An 18,891-nucleotide genomic window follows, 5' to 3' on the forward strand; every position below is an offset into this window, starting at 1 on the left:
AAACTATAATGTTGACCTTTTGTAACACCATAAATGTAAAGAATATGGCAGAAATTGATTTGTTCTTTTCAATTTTTGTTATCACATGTAGACTGCATTCTTTTAGTGTCACCGGCATTCAAATGCTTAGTTTAGAGTAATAAATTGTAAGTAAGCACTACATATATTAAATTTGATTTATATTCAAGTTTATTATATTCTAATGTAATCAACAGGAAATAATGATGGACCATTCCTTGCGGACCATCTCATACATTGCGGATATTGGAGACATCTTGGTTATTATGGCAAGACGACGATTGATTACCTCCCCTGATGACATTTTAGGGAGACGCAGACGACAAGCCAAAATTCTATGTCATGTATTTGAATCTGTTGAGGTAAGCCTTATTTTTCTTCCTCTCTTCCTCTTTCTCCTCCTTCTCCTCCATCATCATCATCATCATATTTTCTTCTTCTTCTTCTTCTTCATCTTCTTCTTCTTCTTCTTCTTCTTCTTCTTCTTCTTCTTCTTCTTCTTCTTCTTCTTCTTCTTCTTCTTCTTCTTCTTCTTCTTCTTCTTCTTCTTCTTTTCTTCTTCCTTTCTCCTCCTCTCTCCTCCTCCTCCTCCTCCTCCTCCTCCTCCTCCTCTCTCCTCCTCCTCCTCCTCCTCCTCCTCCTCCTCCTCCTCCTCCTCCTCCTCTCCTCCTCCTCCTCCTCCTCTCTTCTTCTTCTTCTTCTTCTTCTTCTTCTTCTTCTTCTTCTTCTTCTTCTTCTTCTTCTTCTTCTTCTTCTTCTTCTTCTTCTTCTTCTTCGGATAAAAAAAACGGTTTTATATTGAAAGTTAAGATTTGTTACATAACCTTCTTCATGGAACCACAAAAATGTATTTAAATCAATAATGCAGAAGCTTGAGTTTGAAAAGACATGAGAAAGAGGTCTACAATTGTTTTGCGAAAAGGATAGTCAGACGGAATGTTTTATGTAAGTGTGAAAGATTACTTTTACCGTACCCCAGAAAGCGTTTGAATTCTAGTAATGTCATGTGCCCTGCTTTGGCTTTAACTAATGGACTTTATGCATGATTTCACAGTTTTTTTTCTAGATAAAAATATGCATCAATATATGATTGTGCTCATCAATGAGCTTACTTTGCTAAGTACAGGCAAAGCCAGTATTGGGGGTGCCATTTTATTGGGATGATTCCTTGGGAACGGAATTATAAAAAGTCACACCCTTTCCAATTCCAAGCCACTTAATTGGGATGGCCTACCGATTAATGGGGACGAATTTTGACAATGGACGAAGAGCTTTTTAGTTGTCTTCATTTCAATAATTTAAAACAGTGACTCATAAAATCCAAATTAGTCTAACCGGACGTGAAAAATAGAATTTACCCGGATCCCCTGTTAATGTCTATCACAATAGCCAGTTAGGTATGTGGTTGAACCGATCGTCATAGTCATCACAGAGATGTGGACAATAGAATCTACCTGTATCTCTTGTCAGTGTCATCGACTTCCATCATCACGTTCATAAAAGTGGTTCATTGAGCCAGAGTTTATCCCAGTTTCTATAGTGTGAAACAGACTATAGCAATTGCTTGGTTCCTTTGGATAGGACACTAGTCTATCGCAAAGTGCTTTCCACCAGATCTAACAGACCCAACTACCCAATCACTGCTGGGGGGACAGGGGGTCAGAAAAAATCTTGACTGCATTCGGGATCGATCTTGGTCACGTTCATGGTCACGGTGCCAGGTTAGCAGGAAAACTGCCCAGTGGTACGATGGGTAATGACTAATGGATTTGTTTATTCAAGGCTGCACCACCAAATAGTTTGTTTGTTCAATGATTTGAATGGGTTGACAATGCATTCTTAATCCGTTGCTTGCTTATGGAACCGTTATAAGTGGCGTATTTGTCAATTGTTTTGTGCAGTTAGATTTATCTCTCTTTGTTAGAGGTAGGTAAAGGTGTCGTTTGTTTTTCATTGAGATGTGAAATGTCACCGTCTGACAAACATTGTTGCAATAACTGACATGCAAAGTGATTAAATGCAGAATGGACTATGGTAAATCTGAAAAATTGCTCAATTTCATGGCTGCTGCTTAATTGGGACGATTTGTCGGGAACCGAGTCTTTCCAATAATCTGGCTTGGACTATTTTTTGACCAATATTTGTTAAAACTTAGTCATGCTCAGATCTCAGTACACATCTTTGAAATCCGAACAGCTCTGTTCCCAGCAATTTGTCCATCTGATAGTGGACTCAGTACCTAAATGGTATACAGTGTATGTGGATGTGTGTATGTGTGCGTGTGTGTGAATGTTTGTTGATTTGGCTTTTTTTTTAAATTTGCATTATTTTTTAAATTTTCTTATCATGTTTACTGTTTTTATTTAAAAAGGAGGTGATGTTCATTTATATTGCTGGGTTTTTTTATTACATGAAATCATGAAACAGTTCTTCACTGAGCTTGTTAACTGAGTCATCCTCTTTATTGAGAGTTCAAAGGAATGTTGCAACCTATGTGTGCATGCCCAATAAAATCAGTCACTCGGAAACAAAGTTTACCCTCACACACACACATTTGATAATGCTATTTTTAGTCAAGAGGTCAATTTTTATGGAAAATGAGTTCTATAAAAATCGTTAAATCAAACAATATTCTGATTAATTCTACTCCTAAATATTTTATTTTGATTTATTTTTTTAAAAAGGGAATTGAGTTTAAAAAGACCATTTTTAGACATCACTGAAGGACCTAGTTTTCTACAAAAACACTGTTCTATACATCAAATTAAAGGGGATTCCTCTTACTTTCTAACAAAAGCTTGTGCGAATAAATACAACAAAGAAAGTTTGCGCATCATTGACCCTAATAAGTAGCTACTACTTACGAAATCAGGTCACCACAGTTTGAAGTCTCTAAATATATCGTTGTTAGTTTTTCTATCTCCATATTTGGCACTGTTTCTGAAAACTACCTTTATCATCTTTACAAGACATTACCACAAACTGTCCAGTTGAAAGAATACTTGAAATACAGGCCTCTCTTTTCATGACAGATACAGGCTTTTTACAATCAAGAATAAATCCTACCCAGAAAGTCCAATATGTCATTAAAATGACCACATTTACTTCTGAACGACGCAGTTCACAATTGAAAAAGGCTTGGCTTATTTTCTTTGACACTACCCAACTTGTGGAACATAAACTATACTTTGTAAGTTGAATGAGGTGAATATTGCTTTATTACAACCCTGTCAACTTTGGAAGCAATTTTATAAAAACTAGGTTTTCACACTGTAACCCCTATCTTCATGAACTTTCGCGATCAAACCAGTGGCACCAATATGCAACCAAATTGACTATATTATACTTTGTCAACAGCGACATAAACGGGCCATTACAAATGCAAGATCATATTGAGAGTATGCCAATGACGTCACGCATTTGCCATCCACGGTTACTTCCCTTGCACTAAGAGCACTGTAACTTTCTATCGCGTAGTTGTTTACATAAGAGAGAGAGAGAGAGAGAGAGAGAGAGAGAGAGAGAGAGAGAGAGAGAGAGAGAGAGAGAGAGAGAGAGAGAGAGACCAGTGGCGGTTCTAGCCTATTTACAGTGGTGGGGCAAAGATGATTCGGTCATATATATATATATATATATATATATATATATATATATATATATATATATATATATATATATATATATATATATATATATATATATATATTATTTAAAATATTTACCACAATGTTTGGGGCAGTCTACATCAATGTTTCAGGCTTAATTTGCCATTTGGCAAATTAAGCCTGAAACATTGATGTAGACTGCCCCAAACATTGTGGTAAATATTTTAAATAATAATTCGCTCCATTACTACATGTCGAGCACTTTTCGTACCATATTTGTATCAAACACGATTCTATATATATATATATTATATATATATATATATATATATATATATATATATATATATATATATATATATATATTTTTTTTTTTTTTTTTTTTTTTTTGGTTTTTTTTTTTTTGGTTTTTTTTTTAAAATTTATTTATTTATTTATTTTTTAATTTATCTTTTTATTTTTTTTTAAAGTTATTTATTTATTTATTTATTTTTTTATTAATTTTTTTAAATTATTATTTTTTTTCACCTTTAAAAAATAATATTTCAACCACAAATAATCACATTTACAATGAAATGACAATACCAGTAGATTTTAATTATTCCAAACGTAATCAAAAATGAATCACGAAAGAGAATACAACTAAAAAATAAAGCGACGAGACATAATGCGACAACACCTTGACAATACAAGTCCATTTCGTTCACTCGAAAAATTAAAGATTTGCTTTAATCCCTCAACGGCGAGATAAATATTTCTGTTACATTACTGGTTTTCAGTAGTATGTAGTAACCTTAAAGTTTTAATCGAGAAGCAACAACAGCGATATGACTCGAGTTTCATTCAGAGCTCAAATTGCATTTCACTGCTGTCTTGATGATTAGAATGATTGTGCCGGTGGTGGTAGTGGTTGGAATAGTGGTAGCGGTGGTGTTGGTGGTGGAGGAGGATGTAATTATGGTAGTGGTTTTGGTGATGCTGTTGGTTATAGTTGGTTATAGTTGTGGAGACGATGACGGAAATTTTATGATGATGTTGATATTGTTTTTATTGCTATTGTAGTACTTGTTGTTAATATTGTTGTTGTTGTTGCTGTTAATAATGAAGATGATGATTATGATGATGATGATGATGATAATGATGATTATGATGACAACGACGATGTCGTCGACAATGATGGTTACCATACGATATTACAAAGTTTATTCAATCTTAGGCTTTCGACAATAAATCATACAATTTGATGACCACATACAGGAAAGTGGAAAAAAATGGTAAATGGAACCAAACAATAAACTGATACCATTAATAACCACACAAAAAATACAACAATAGTAATACCACCAATACGTACAATAATAATAATAATAATAATAATAATAAATAATAATAATAATAATAATAATAATAATAATAATAATAATAATAATAATAATAATAATAATAATAATAACAATAATAATATTACCATCATCATTACTACCACCACCATCATTACTACTACCACCACCGCTACCACTATCACTACCACCATCACCATCATTATTACGTTTCCAATCATTTTTTCTCGTTTTTAAAAATTTGATAAAACTACGATTTTTATTTTCCTATTTCAAGTAGGCAGGTCTGCTATGACAAGTATCAGTATCAGTTCCATGGTCAAAATAAGACAAACAAAAACAAAGTTTATTTAATCTTAGGCTTTCGCCAATACTTCATACAATACAATTAAGACAAAATAATGTTACCAATTTCTCCTCATGCATTCGTTAGACTATAACAATAACGACCGTGTTATCTTTACTCCTTACCCAACCAACCCCGAGCTTCCCGCCTCTTCATCGCGAACTATCTTCTTATGTATATATTAGCTTCAGGACGGGCAAGTACGGAATCTGCCCACCCTTCCGTATTTCCTCTATAACTTAGTTAGAATTCAACTCTCTCCTTTCTCAGAAGAGTATTTCTCGTATACTAATTCAATTGTTGAGAAAACCAATATGGTGGTTGTATTTTATATATTTATTTAGTCGTGACTTTTGAATAAAAGTGTTTTGTTTTATTAGACGGAATACAATAGAATATACATTGTTTTGCAAAATTTTATTTGTCTGGCAATAAAAATACAGCGGTAATTTCTTTAAGAATTTAAAAAAAAAAGAACTAACAAATTAATTTGTTAAAAAAACAAAACAAAAAACCCCCCAAAACAACAACAACAACAACAACAACAAAAAACAAATAAGAAAACAATTTAAATAAATGAGTTTTGAGAAGCACTAAAGAAAACGAGAAAAAAAGAAAAGTTTAAATGGATAAACAAATATATAAAAACAACACAAATTAATACTAAATTGATATAAAATTAGTAAATTAATAAATTAAATTCAATACTGGAACATTCCCAAAGTCATTACATCAATGGTACCAGCACAAGTAAGGCAATAAATAAGAAAAAGTTCGTTTGCCAAAATCTCTATTTAGTTTTCACTGGTTAATAAGGTGGGCTCATTTGAATTAGCCCGACCTAGTACTGGAGAGGCCAGACAGCAAAAATCGGAGTTAGTTCACCGTCAGGCGACGTGACGATGAGATGACGATGTGGGCGGAGTGGAGTGGTTGGGGGGGGGGGGGGGGGTGATAAAAAAGGCGTATCCTGGTTTATGCATTACGGGATGCATGGTGATTCTCAATCTATCAAAAATACACAAAAATTGATTTCAGTACGAAGTATAAAGTTTAAGTATTAACTTTTGAAATTATCTAATTTAAATTTGATTATTTCAGACCTGGTAATACAGCATATAACTTGAAACAACAGGCTGGTATTTGCCCACCCTGCCCATTATTACCAGCCGTCCCTGAGAGAGACAGACAGGCAGAGAGAGAAAGAGAGAGAGGGGGAGAGAGAGAGAGAGAGAGAGAGAGAGAGAGAGAGAGAGAGAGAGAGAGAGAGAGAGAGAGAGAGAGAGAGAGAGAGAGGGGTTCATTTTATCGTGTATTCATTGGGAATGGGAGGGAGGGTGCGGTCATTTAAGACAATAAACAATGTGAGTGAACCCAAAGAAAAGGGGAGGAGAGCTTAATAGATGACAATTGACCACAAGGGGTTGTGATAACGAGTGACAGGTCCTAAATAACTCGAGGTTGCAGCTCGAACAAGAAGATTCAATTATATGATTTCATGTAAGTCAATACAAATTAAGCCCCACCCCCTCCTCTTCAAGCTGTCATCTGACTCAAAATGGAAACAATGCAACAAATGATTTGACCAGTCCCATTTTTTAAATTGCGATCTCATTGGTCAATATGTTTCCCATTGATTGACTTTGACTTCTTTTGAACCGAAGGGCTTTCTTATACTATCCCTACCTATTCTTTGCTCCACCCCCTCTCTCCTTTTCCCCCTTTCTTTATCTACCAGTCTCGCTCTCTCTCTTTGTCTCCCTCGTGTATCTTTCACACATACAAACACACGCATAAACGCACACACACACACACACACACACACACACACACACACTTTGTTCTATTTAGCTCCCGCCCTCTACAATGCACATACAAGCAGTCTCTCTCTCTCTCTCTCTCTCTCTCTCTCTCTCTCTCTCTCTCTCTCTCTCTCTCTCTCTCTCTCTATAATAATAATAATAATATAATAATAATAATAATAAAATAATAATAATAATAATATATTAATAATAATAATAATATAATAATAATATAATAATAATAATAATAATAATAATAATAATAATAATAATAATAATAAATAATAATAATAATATAATAATAATAATAATAATAATAAAAATATAATAATAATAATAATAATAATAATAATAATAATAATAATAATAATGATAATGATAATATAATAATAATAAAAATAGAATAATAATAATAATAATAATAATAATAATAATAATAATAATAATAATAATAATAATAATAATATAATAATAATAAGAAGAAAAGAAAATAATAATAATAATAATAATATATAATAATAATAATAATAATAATAATAATAATAATAATAATAATAATAATAATAATAATAATAATAATAATAATAATAATAATAATAATAATAATAATAATAATAATAATAATAAATAATAATAATAATAAAAAATAATAATATAATAAAAATAATAATAATAATAATAATAATTAATAATAATAATAATAATAATAATAATAATAATAATAAAAATAATAATAATAATAATAATAATAATAATAATAATAATAATAATAAAATAATAATAATAATATAATAATAATAATAATAATAATATAATAATAAATAATAATAATAATAATAATAATAGTAATAATAATAATAATATTAATAATAGTAATAATAATAACAATAATAATAATAATAATAATAATAATAATAATAATAATAATAATAGATAGATAGATAGATAGATAGATAGATAGATAGATAGATAGATAGATATTGAATCGTGTTTGATACAAATATGGTACGAAAAGTGCTCGACATGCAGTAATGGAGCGAATTATTATTATTTAAAATATTTACCCGGGCCCGCTAAACAAACAATGCTTAGAATCAAGTTTAATTTACCAAGCCACAGTCACAGAAACTAAAACAAACAAGCAAGAAAAATATGTAGGACTAACAGAAAATAATTTCAAAACAAGATACAACCTCCACACCTCAACATTTAGAAACACTAACAAAAAAAACATCCACAAAACTCAGCGAACATATTTGGAAATTAAAAGACAACAAACTAGACCACAACATTTCATGGAAAATTTTATCTAAAGCAACAGGATACACACCAACATCAAAACAATGTAGCTTATGCCTGGAAGAGAAATATACTATAATCAAACACCCTCATGAAGCCACACTCAACATGAAAAGTGAGATGTACGGAAGGTGTCCCCATCGGCGCAAATTCTTGTAAAGCAACTTTAAAGCGGAACCACTTCAAGAAACAACAACAGTCAACAAAACAACTCAGTCCTGACGATGGCAAATTAAGCCTGAAACATTAATGTAGACTGTCTCAAACATTGTGGTAAATATTTTAAATAATAATAGATAGATAGATAGATAGATAGATAAATAGATAAATAGATAAATAGATAGATAGATAGATATGTGATGGTACGTGATTGGAGGATAAGTCTTGATAAGTCTTTGTCCAGTTTTCCGATTTTATGTCGTATGTCTTTCACGCATTCAATTTTTTCTTTGTAGCTTTTTTTTGATACAATGTCCATGGTGTTAAAAGGATTGGTCGCCATTTTGAAGAAATCTATGCTTCAATCAAGGGACTAAACCGTGTTAAATGTCAAAAAATTAACTCCCTTAGTCTAACCGCATACTCTCAATAATATGGTGGCACGCTCCTATCGAGTGACCACAAACTCGTCAAAACATGTTTCAAATTTAACTTACACACATTATGGCACAGAAAACAATTGAACAACAACACGCAAAAGTAAACATTGGCAGAATAGTAACGATCCTAAATGTCGCATTAAATACCAACAAGCGCTTGACCCACTCATAGAACAACAAAACAACACACGCCACACACAAGCACCGGGCGTGTTGTGGACAAATACTCGGTCAGCAATAATTAAAACCGCCGAACTCATTGTCGGCGTCAAAACAAAGAACAGTTTGCCATATTCACAAAGATTTGGAAATATTGTCGACAAAACAAAAACAACTTAGAATTACAATCCAATATACAGTAAATGAAGATAGAAAATATGTCTCAAAAATCAACGAAAGAAGACGCTGCATCAAATAAGAAAAGGGACCGTCGAATTAAAAAGATTGGAACTCGATCAAAGAGTAGAAGCTGTAAACAAAGCAAGCAATGACCAAGCAATGTTCAAGGCCGTAAAACTGTTAAATCAGAAGCCTTTGAAAAACCCAAAAGTAACAGACGAGTCAGCAAAGTATATAATCGACCCAAATGAGATACATTACAAGACGAAATTTAGAAACGAAGACGTGGAGCCCACACACGCTTATAGTGGATCAACCCGCCCATTGCTCAACCCTATAACATCAAGGGAAGTGAGAAAAGGATTTAACAGCTTGAGCGCCAACAAAGCTCTAGGAGAAGACAATATAAGCGCTGAACTATTAAAATATGGACCATCGTCACTCGAAGAACACATTGCCAACATATTTAATAGGGTATTACATTTGGAGAATACAAACCCATCAACATAAACACAGGGTCATTCATTCCTATACAGAAACCCGGAAAGACCAAAGGACTTTCAAAGAACCTAAGACCAATACCCCTACTGAACACCATTCGAAAAACACTTTCCATAATAACTCTTAACAGGATACGACCGCACATAGAAAGGTACTTATCACACAGTCAAAGTGGATTTCGTCAAGAAAGAAGCATCGCAGATGTTGAGTGGACGCATAAATGGCTGACCGCGAAATCTCTATCCGTGAAATTAATATCAACATCACCGGGATAGACATGTCAGCGGCCTTTGACGCGATAGATCGACATGCCCTGCTAAATATATTGAAAACAATAACTGACGATGACTAGTGCGTTTCCAGCTCAATGAGACCTGGGTAAGCACCAAAATGAACGGAGCGACAACCCAAGTAAGTAATATTGGAAGACCCCAAGGAGATAGTCTCAGTCCAGTTTTGTTCGTTGTATACTCGGAGCATGCTCTAAAGGAAGTGCCCACTGTTTTGCCCGTCACTCAAATTGTATTTGAATCCTACCTTCCATCAGAAATAGCATACACAGACGATATTGATTTCGTCACCCGAAAAGATCTCAACGTAAAAGTCGTACACGAAGCATTAGAGAAACACAATCTTTTCGTAAACTCCGATAAAACCGACTTTATGAAATTAGACAAAGACGACCAAAATTGGAAAAAGACCAAAAAAAAAAAAAAAGAAGACAAAGAAGACGTAGAAAGACGAAAACATCTGTCGGCAGCCGCTCTCAATAAGCTGACACACGTATACCTGAGAAACAATGAACTGAAAAAAAAAATAAAAATAAAATAAAGCTATACAAGAGCCTTGTTAAATCAGTACTTCTGTGGAACATGAGCACTAACAAAAAGCGAAGAAGATAAACTAGATGCCTTCAATCGGAAACAGCTCAGGAGAATTCTAGATATCCACTTCCCAACCAAAATAAGTAACAAATCGCTGTACATAAAATGCGAAGAAACACCGCTATCGATTCAGATTTTGGAAACAAGATTGAGTCGATTTGGATATATTTTAAGGAATGACAAAAATATTCCAGCTAATAAGGCAATGGCGTTATTCTTTGCACCAAACGGACATAACAAACACAAAGGCAGACCCACGACAATCACATACACTATGATAAATAAATACCCCCTCCCCCTCACACATACACACGCTCTCATCTCTCCCTCCCCTGTTCTCTTCCAAGTTGCTTGGGGCCTTCCTCTTCTTCTCTTACCTTCTGGTGTCCAGTGTAGGGCAGTTTTGCTGCTACTCCCCCCCCTCCCTCTTTCTCTCTCTCTCTCTCACTCTCTCTCTCTCTCTCTCTCTCCTCTCTCTCTCTCTCTCTCTCTCTCTCAACCTCCCCCTCTTGGGCCTCTCTCGGATGAAAACATTTCTTGCATTCTGCGAAACACTATATCATTTCAGTCGTGTTTTTATTCTCTCATTTCAAATTCATTATCTTTTTTTTTTTTTTAATACCTTGTAAATACGTGCAAATAAGTCTCTCCATCCACTCCATAGACATGGTTTCTATTTATCGAAACACACATCGTTGTTTATCGTATGCTGATGCGCCTTCCACGCTCCAATAAACTTCCCAATTATTGATAGGACTGCCAGCTAGGGTGTTTGCGAGGGTGTGTATTATCTTAACGACTTTTTGATGATGGTTCCACCGCCCGATCGATCTATGAAGTTTGTGATTTTATAACGACCGTGAAATGATGTTGCGTCTTGGATTGTTGTGCTCGGGTTGCTGGTTGTGGGATATTTATTTCATCCCATGCCTTTTGTATAATTGAGAGACCAATGATGTAGATTCATACTTAAAACTGTAATTCGTACGACATGATTGTTCCGCCCCTCCAGCTGTCGTATTTTAGCATAATTCATAACATCACATATCTTTGATTCAGTTGAACCAAAGCGGTCTCCTTTGCTTAATTATATAATTTTTATAATTTTAAATCAAACAACTACAAATGACAAATTGTGAAGGATTGTTACTTTAAACAATATTTAACATTTTGAGGGCATTTTCTTGAATTTTTTTTTTCTGTAGATGATCTATATTCTCGAGTTTTCCCATTTTTGTCTAAATTCATTAGTTCTATTATCGTGTGTCTTATTTCGTTCTTTTTCGTCGTTGGGGGCTTGATTTTAAGCTTGAGGGTTTAAGGATTGACTTTTCTTGTTATTCAAATCCTCTAGGAAAGGAAATATGATGATGACAATATAGCGATAATGAAGATGATAATGCTGATAATGATAATAATAATAATGATGATGATGATGATGATAACAACAACAATAATAATAGTAATAATGAAAATAATAATAATAATAATAATAATAATAATCATAATCATAATCATAATCATAATCATTATAATGATAATGATAATAATAATAATAATAATAATAATAATAATTTCTATAGTCCTTTTTTAAAAAAGCATCTCAAAGCGCTATACAATTACAGAATGTATCCTAGACATCGCCTTTGAAATATACAATTAAAAAGTAAAAATTACAGCGGATATTCTAAATTATGTAGTGTATGGGTGCATGTGAATATAGAAATGTCTTTAAATAGCTCAAACAATAATGATTTTTAAAAATAATTCTTCAGAGTATCTTTATCCCTGAGTTGGCCTGGATGAGCGACCGCCAAATTAGTCAGAATTTTTAATGGGTAAATTTAAAAAGGTGATCTGATAAATACAGTGGGGAAGATTATGAAGTCATTTAAACACAGTTGTAGTATTATAGGAGAGAGAGAGAGAGAGAGAGAGAGAGAGAGAGAGAGAGAGAGAGAGAGAGAGAGAGAGAGAAATGAGTGTTAGAGAGAGAGAGAGAGAGTGCGTGTGTATGAGAGAGATAGAGAGAGAGAGTGTGTGTGTGTGTGTGTGTGTGTGAGAGAGAGAGAGAGAGAGAGAGAGAAATGAGTGTTAGAGAGAGAGAGAGAGTGCGTGTGTATGAGAGAGATAGAGAGAGAGAGTGTGTGTGTGTGAGAGAGAGAGAGAGAGAGAGAGAGAGAGAGAGAGAGAGAGAGAGAGAGGCGGGGGTGGCGCCAAGTGGGCAGGTCGACTGCTGCCATTCCCCAAGGTTCCAAGCAGGATATGAGTGATGTGAGCGCTATTGTGTGGTGGGCGACACTTTTATGATATTTTGTTTGTTTTTAGTCAATCAATGCCACGATCTGGTTGTGGTTCCAGTATGAGTGGTCGTCATAATTGATGAAATCAAGACATTTCTTTTTTTCCTTCTTTTCTATTCTATTCTTTTTAATGATTTTGTTTGTTTCATTGGCATGATGTGTGTAGTGTAATCTCATGCTAGAGCACTGTGGATTTATGATAAAGGAAATGAGTTTTTCAGTCTTTACCATCATTTTAATAAAACGGTGGCAGAATCTGGGATTTTACGTGCAACATAGTTGTATATTTGTATGACATTTTGAATAAGCTGTGACAGTTTTGCTAGTTACATGGTGATATCATTTTTTAAAAATCGAAGAAAGGGTGGTATGATGCGGACGGAGTAAGAGTGGGTGGACAACGCGACTTTGATATTGTTTTCGACAGTGTTAATGCAGTCATTCGTGGGAGTAAGTGCCTTTCACTCTGACCATCAACTAATTAAGCACGGATATTGTATGCTATCGGAATTTAAATTTTGTAGTTTTAAAAAAGCCACACACACAAAAAAAAAAAAAAAAACAAAAAAAAAAACAGCAAAACAAACAAAACAAAAAACTTTTTATTATAACTAAAATTGTGTCAAAATGTGAATCATGACATTTGCTATATACTACTACTACTAAAATAAAAAAAAAAGAGACAAAAGCTAAACAACAGAGAAACAAAAACAAAAATGCAAAACAGAAGAAAATAGAAACAAAATTTAAAAAAAAACAACAACTTCCTAACAATCACCATTCTGACATAATACCATATTGACGCAGTGGGACACAATTTTAAAGTACAAGTAAGTTATATATATATAAATATTTTTAAAAATTGATGCAGGCATTTTAGACAGGGATGGACTTCATTTGAGCATTCTGCTGCATGGTGCCTTTAAGATTGACATGTAGTGTGCTAAGTATTCCAGAGACTAATGATCGGTGCCCTTTCATTTGTTTTGCAAATGAAGTGGACTTTGCTCCAGTCATTCTAATGTGCTAAAAGACTTAGCTCCATACAGCTTCGTATATCGTGCCTTATCATATCAGCCCATGTTTGCCATAGGAGGTAATGTCGCATTGCCAGGCCGCAGTGAGTCCAACAGGAATAGCAAAGCTAAATATGAACTGTTGGGGAACAGAAGCCCGGATAGGGAGCCGGAATATAGATTGTTTGGGACGACTAACTCCAAAAAGGAGACCGAATATGAATTACTGGGGACTTTTTGCTCAGACAATGAAGATCAGGTAAGGGCAGCGCTTGAGAGATTTGAAATATTTTGTCATCCTCATAAATATAATTTATTATGAACGCCGTTTACTTATTGCTTTATTTATTTATTTATTTATTTATTTATTTATTTATTTATTTATTTATTTATTTATTTATTTATTTATTTATTTATTTATTTATTTGTTTGTTTGTTTATTTATATATTAATTATTTTTTTATTTATTTGTTATTAATTTTTTCACCCTATCAATAGAAAGCAGTAACCTAACGGTGTCTTGTGCGGGCGATCACTTTTGCTCTCCCCTATTCTAACACATCTATTGTTAGTATTATTTATTGAAATGCATTTATTTGGTACCGTTTAATTTTGTCCATTTTTGTGGAGACCCGATGCACAGAGGTCCGATGGGACCTTAAGGTGGTCTCGTACTAGGCACTCGGATAGATTGCTCTTGGGATCTGATCCTTTTGTCTGTGTTATAGATTCACTTTGTGCACGTTTCTAAATATGTGGTTGTTTTTACTAACCCAGTTTCCTCCCGATATGAGAGATGAAACGACATTAAAAGGTGAAACTGTACAAGACTCAACTATGTTTGAACCGATTGTTCGAGCTCCAGCCTGGGAATTTTTGTCATCGGTTGACTTCAACAATGAACGCTGTTTGGAGCGAAAATGATAATTTAGTCGTGTCCTGCCTACTAGGCAGTTACGTATCTCTTGCTTGCGTGTCCTGTCATCAGTAATTCCGCCAATAGATTAATGTTGAAATAAATGAATAAAGTCAGCCGGGATTGCATAAATCAGACACCCGCCAATAAACATATCGCGACGAAAAAAAAAGGGAGGGAGGGAGAGAGAGAGAGAGAGAGAGAGAGAGAGAGAGAGAGAGAGAGAGAGAGAGAGAGAGAGAGAGAGAGAGAGGGGGGGGATATATATATATATAGAGAGAGAGAGAAGGGAGGGGGGGTATATATATATATATATATATGAGCCAAGGTCAAAAGGTGCCCGCCTGATACCAGTGTTAAGAAAATTTGATTTTTACTTAATTATGGGCTGTTTTCATTGGGTTAATGCTTGTAATCAATTGATAATATGAAGAAGAGATAAAATTAGATAGCTCAACATACTCTGTTCAACAGAATATGAAATAAACAACTTGAAAGTCAAATTTGAATGCTGTTTGGCATGTGCTTAAAACGAGGTCAACGCATCACCTTTTTAGAAATCATGTAGAAATTAAATGTGATGTTTTAGCTCACGTGATTTAAATTTGACTAATAGTATGAAGTCAAAATTTACTTTTAAACGCAATTGCAGTATATTACATATCTGATTAAGTTTCATATAGAGTTCTTAAAAAGTTGGTGTTGCTTGTGACCTTTGGTGTCATCAAACACAGCACAATACTAAGACTCGACACGAAACTTTAAAGCTCATTTTTAATGTTTATAAAATCTTTTATTATGAGAAAAAAGGATAGATTTACTATCTGAATTCAAATCTTGGAGTAAATGTATACCGTTTTGCCGATATTGAGGTTTATTGGTTTTGGTGTCATTTGTCACAAGCAACACGGCATGCGTGAACACGTGGACGTTTGTTTCGTTAAATGGCGATTCGCAATTTTGATCCACCCTTCTTACCAGTCTTTGAAGTGCAGCACTTTCATTTGCCTTTCCAGCGTGGCTTCAGGCAGAAAAGGTAAGTTGAACTTTGGTGTCATCGCTATTTTACATTGTCACAAGCAACACTTGATATTGGATATTACAAAGTGCCACCAAAAATTTATGTTTTCAGCTGTTATTCTATTTACACAATATGATATTATGACATCTCACATAAGACTGATTTTGACACAATTAATTATTTCCTTGTAATTCTAATTTTTTATGTTTCAGGGTTGTATCAATCAAGAAAAAGACAAAACTCAAGCTTTTGACGAATCCAGATAAAAGAAGGGTTGTCAAGAAATTTGATTTGATTTACTATTAACACACTAAATTACTACAAACTAGCAGATTTGAGCAGTAGGGCGGATGTTACGGTATGGTTACATGAATTCATTACCATGGCTAATATTTATCTAGTGTTTGTGTGACTTTTGGTACTTTTTGTGACCATTGGTGTCATTGGTTAAAATGTCACAGGTGACACTTAAGTTTGAAGTTTCTAATGTAATTCTGTTTTCATGTTCTTCAAAGCTTGAAATGTCATTGAATTACATTTTAACAGGCTATATTACATGTGTTCAGTTGCTATTCTTGATTTATTGAGGCAAAATTGCGTTCTAGTGCCGATTTTGACCAAAGTAATAGCAACAATGGTATTACTAATATCTAAACATATTTCCAATTTGTTAGTATTTAGTCTCTTAAAATATTATCGAATTTCATTATAGAGTAGGTTATTGTGCTTTTTTGACTGAAAATAATGATGTATTATGGACGAAAGTGTGATTTGGTGTTGCTTGTGACATAAGTAATGGTGTCACCGGTCTCATGTCACAAGTCACATTCAGATGCTCTAATTTCCATGTATATTTCTATTTTTGAAGTCTTTGGTTTCTGAAATATTATTAAATTCCATATTTAACTGTGGTTATTACACTGGTTTGACTGAAATTAATGATTTATTGTCGAAATTGCAATTTGGTATTGCTTGTGACATAAGTAATGGTGTCATCGGTCTAATGTCACAAATGACACAATGTCGCTAAATAAGATATGCTTTGGTCACATTATTTCCCAACATTTTATTCCGAAAGTTTCTGAACATTGCTGGTAATAAGCATATGCAATATTGTTGTTGTTGTTAATGCACAAACATTTTTATGAAATAATATATTTGCATTCTATGTTGCTTGTGACCGATGACACCAAAAAAGCAACATTTTCTCCAATAGTTGGTATTATTATTGTACTATGATTGTTGTTGATTGTGTCTTTTTGTTTATAACTTACTAAATAAAGTTTGATACTCAACAAAAATCATTTGGTTATTGAGTTTTTTGTCTCATTTTGGTGTCACCGGTCACAGGTGACACCAGCAACCTATAGGTATTGTTGACGATATTATGCTGCGTTAGACCTTAAAGTTATCTAAAGGGCCTTTGATTCATGAAGTACAGGGTTTTTGCTACACATATAGAAAGATGAATGGACTATTATGTCACTTTTATTTTGAGAAAAAAAATTGGCACCTTTTGACCTTGGCTCATATATATATATATATGTGTGTGTGTGTGTGTGTGTGTGTGTGTGTGTGTGTGTGTGTGTGTGTGTGTGTGTGTGTGTGTGTGTGTGTGCTGAATTCGTAACTCGGGAAATTGCTATTCTCGCTTTTATTTCATGAATTTGATTTAAAAAAAGGTTTCCGTGGCCTTTGATGTTTTCTAATTTTTCATCAGAGAAGTTTAATAATCCCACACATATCCTCAGTTTTACAATACTAGCGCTTTTTCTTTTCTGTTATTATATATATATATATATATATATATATATATATATATATATATATATATATATATATATATATATATATATATATATATATATATATATATATATATATATTGTTTTATTTTTTTTTTTTTCGTTCTCGAAAATAAATCAAAATTTGCGTGCATTTTTTTTTTTTGCGTTAGGTCATAGTTTATGATATATGATATTTTTTCTCTTTCATATGGAACTGGTGAGGAAAAGCCTGTAGAATTTTAAGGGATGGTTATTTTGGCCAATTATAACCAACACAACATTTAAATATGGTTTAGCGTTTCAAGTCTATTTACTGTTATGCTTTGGCCAAGGACAACTTTAATAGTAGTCTTTGGCTTTGGCCAATAAGTCACACATTTGATAGCTACGGACATGAAAGAGAAAAGAAAATGGTAAATGAGACCAACAAAACAAGATGGTAATACTAGACTAGTAGCTGTGGTGAAATAACCAACATAGTATTTAATAACGAGACTCAACCCTACAAATCTCACAATGCATCGATCTGTACAAAGACTGTCATACAAAGGAGGTCAATTCACACACGGAGCTCCATATTATTGGAAAAATCATTCTATAACAATCATTAACTTAGAAACACGACGAGATACTAAATTTATTGTCTATATATACACCCCCCCCCCCAAAAAAAAAAAAAAATAAATAAATAAATAAAAAATAATAATAATAAAATAAAATAAAAAATAAAATAAAAACAACAACAAAAGCAAAAACAAACTAAAACAAAACAAAAACAGGGTTATTCAAAGAATCTGCTTGTTTTAAGCTCTAGGAAACATAAGTATACTTAAAGCTCCAAATCAGTAACAAAGTTATTATTTGATGACGTCATTTCAATGCATTTTTCAATAACCACAAATTAAAGGCAGTAAACACTCATTTTCACTGTAGCCTTGAACGACGAAATCGTTCATAAATTTTGCTCTCTCTCTCTCTCTCTCTCTCTCTCTCTCTCTCTCTCTCTCTCTCTCTTCTCTTCTCTTCTCTTCTCTTTTTTTCTATCTTTCTTTCTTTCTTTCTTTCTTTCTTTATCATAGTTTACTCAAAATAGCAATACGACAAATAGCATTCCA

At 33.3% G+C, this 18,891-nt stretch overlaps 1 protein-coding gene across 10 annotated transcripts in view; it reads left to right on the top strand.

Moving 5' to 3' along the window:
• Nucleotides 1-18,891, top strand: part of LOC144964206 (uncharacterized) — a 97,389-nt gene that overhangs the window by 51,131 nt on the left and 27,367 nt on the right. For all 10 annotated transcript variants that reach the window (XM_078898200.1, XM_078898201.1, XM_078898202.1 and 7 more), the window contains one exon: nt 216-380. In XM_078898200.1, the coding sequence (XP_078754326.1) occupies nt 216-380 (165 nt within the window). The remainder of the gene's footprint in view (nt 1-215; nt 381-18,891) is intronic.

Source organism: Berghia stephanieae, chromosome 2 (assembly GCF_034508935.2).
Source record: "Berghia stephanieae isolate SIO BIC M18660-M18661 chromosome 2, UCSD_Bste_1.3, whole genome shotgun sequence".
Lineage (NCBI taxonomy): Eukaryota > Metazoa > Mollusca > Gastropoda > Nudibranchia > Aeolidiidae > Berghia > Berghia stephanieae.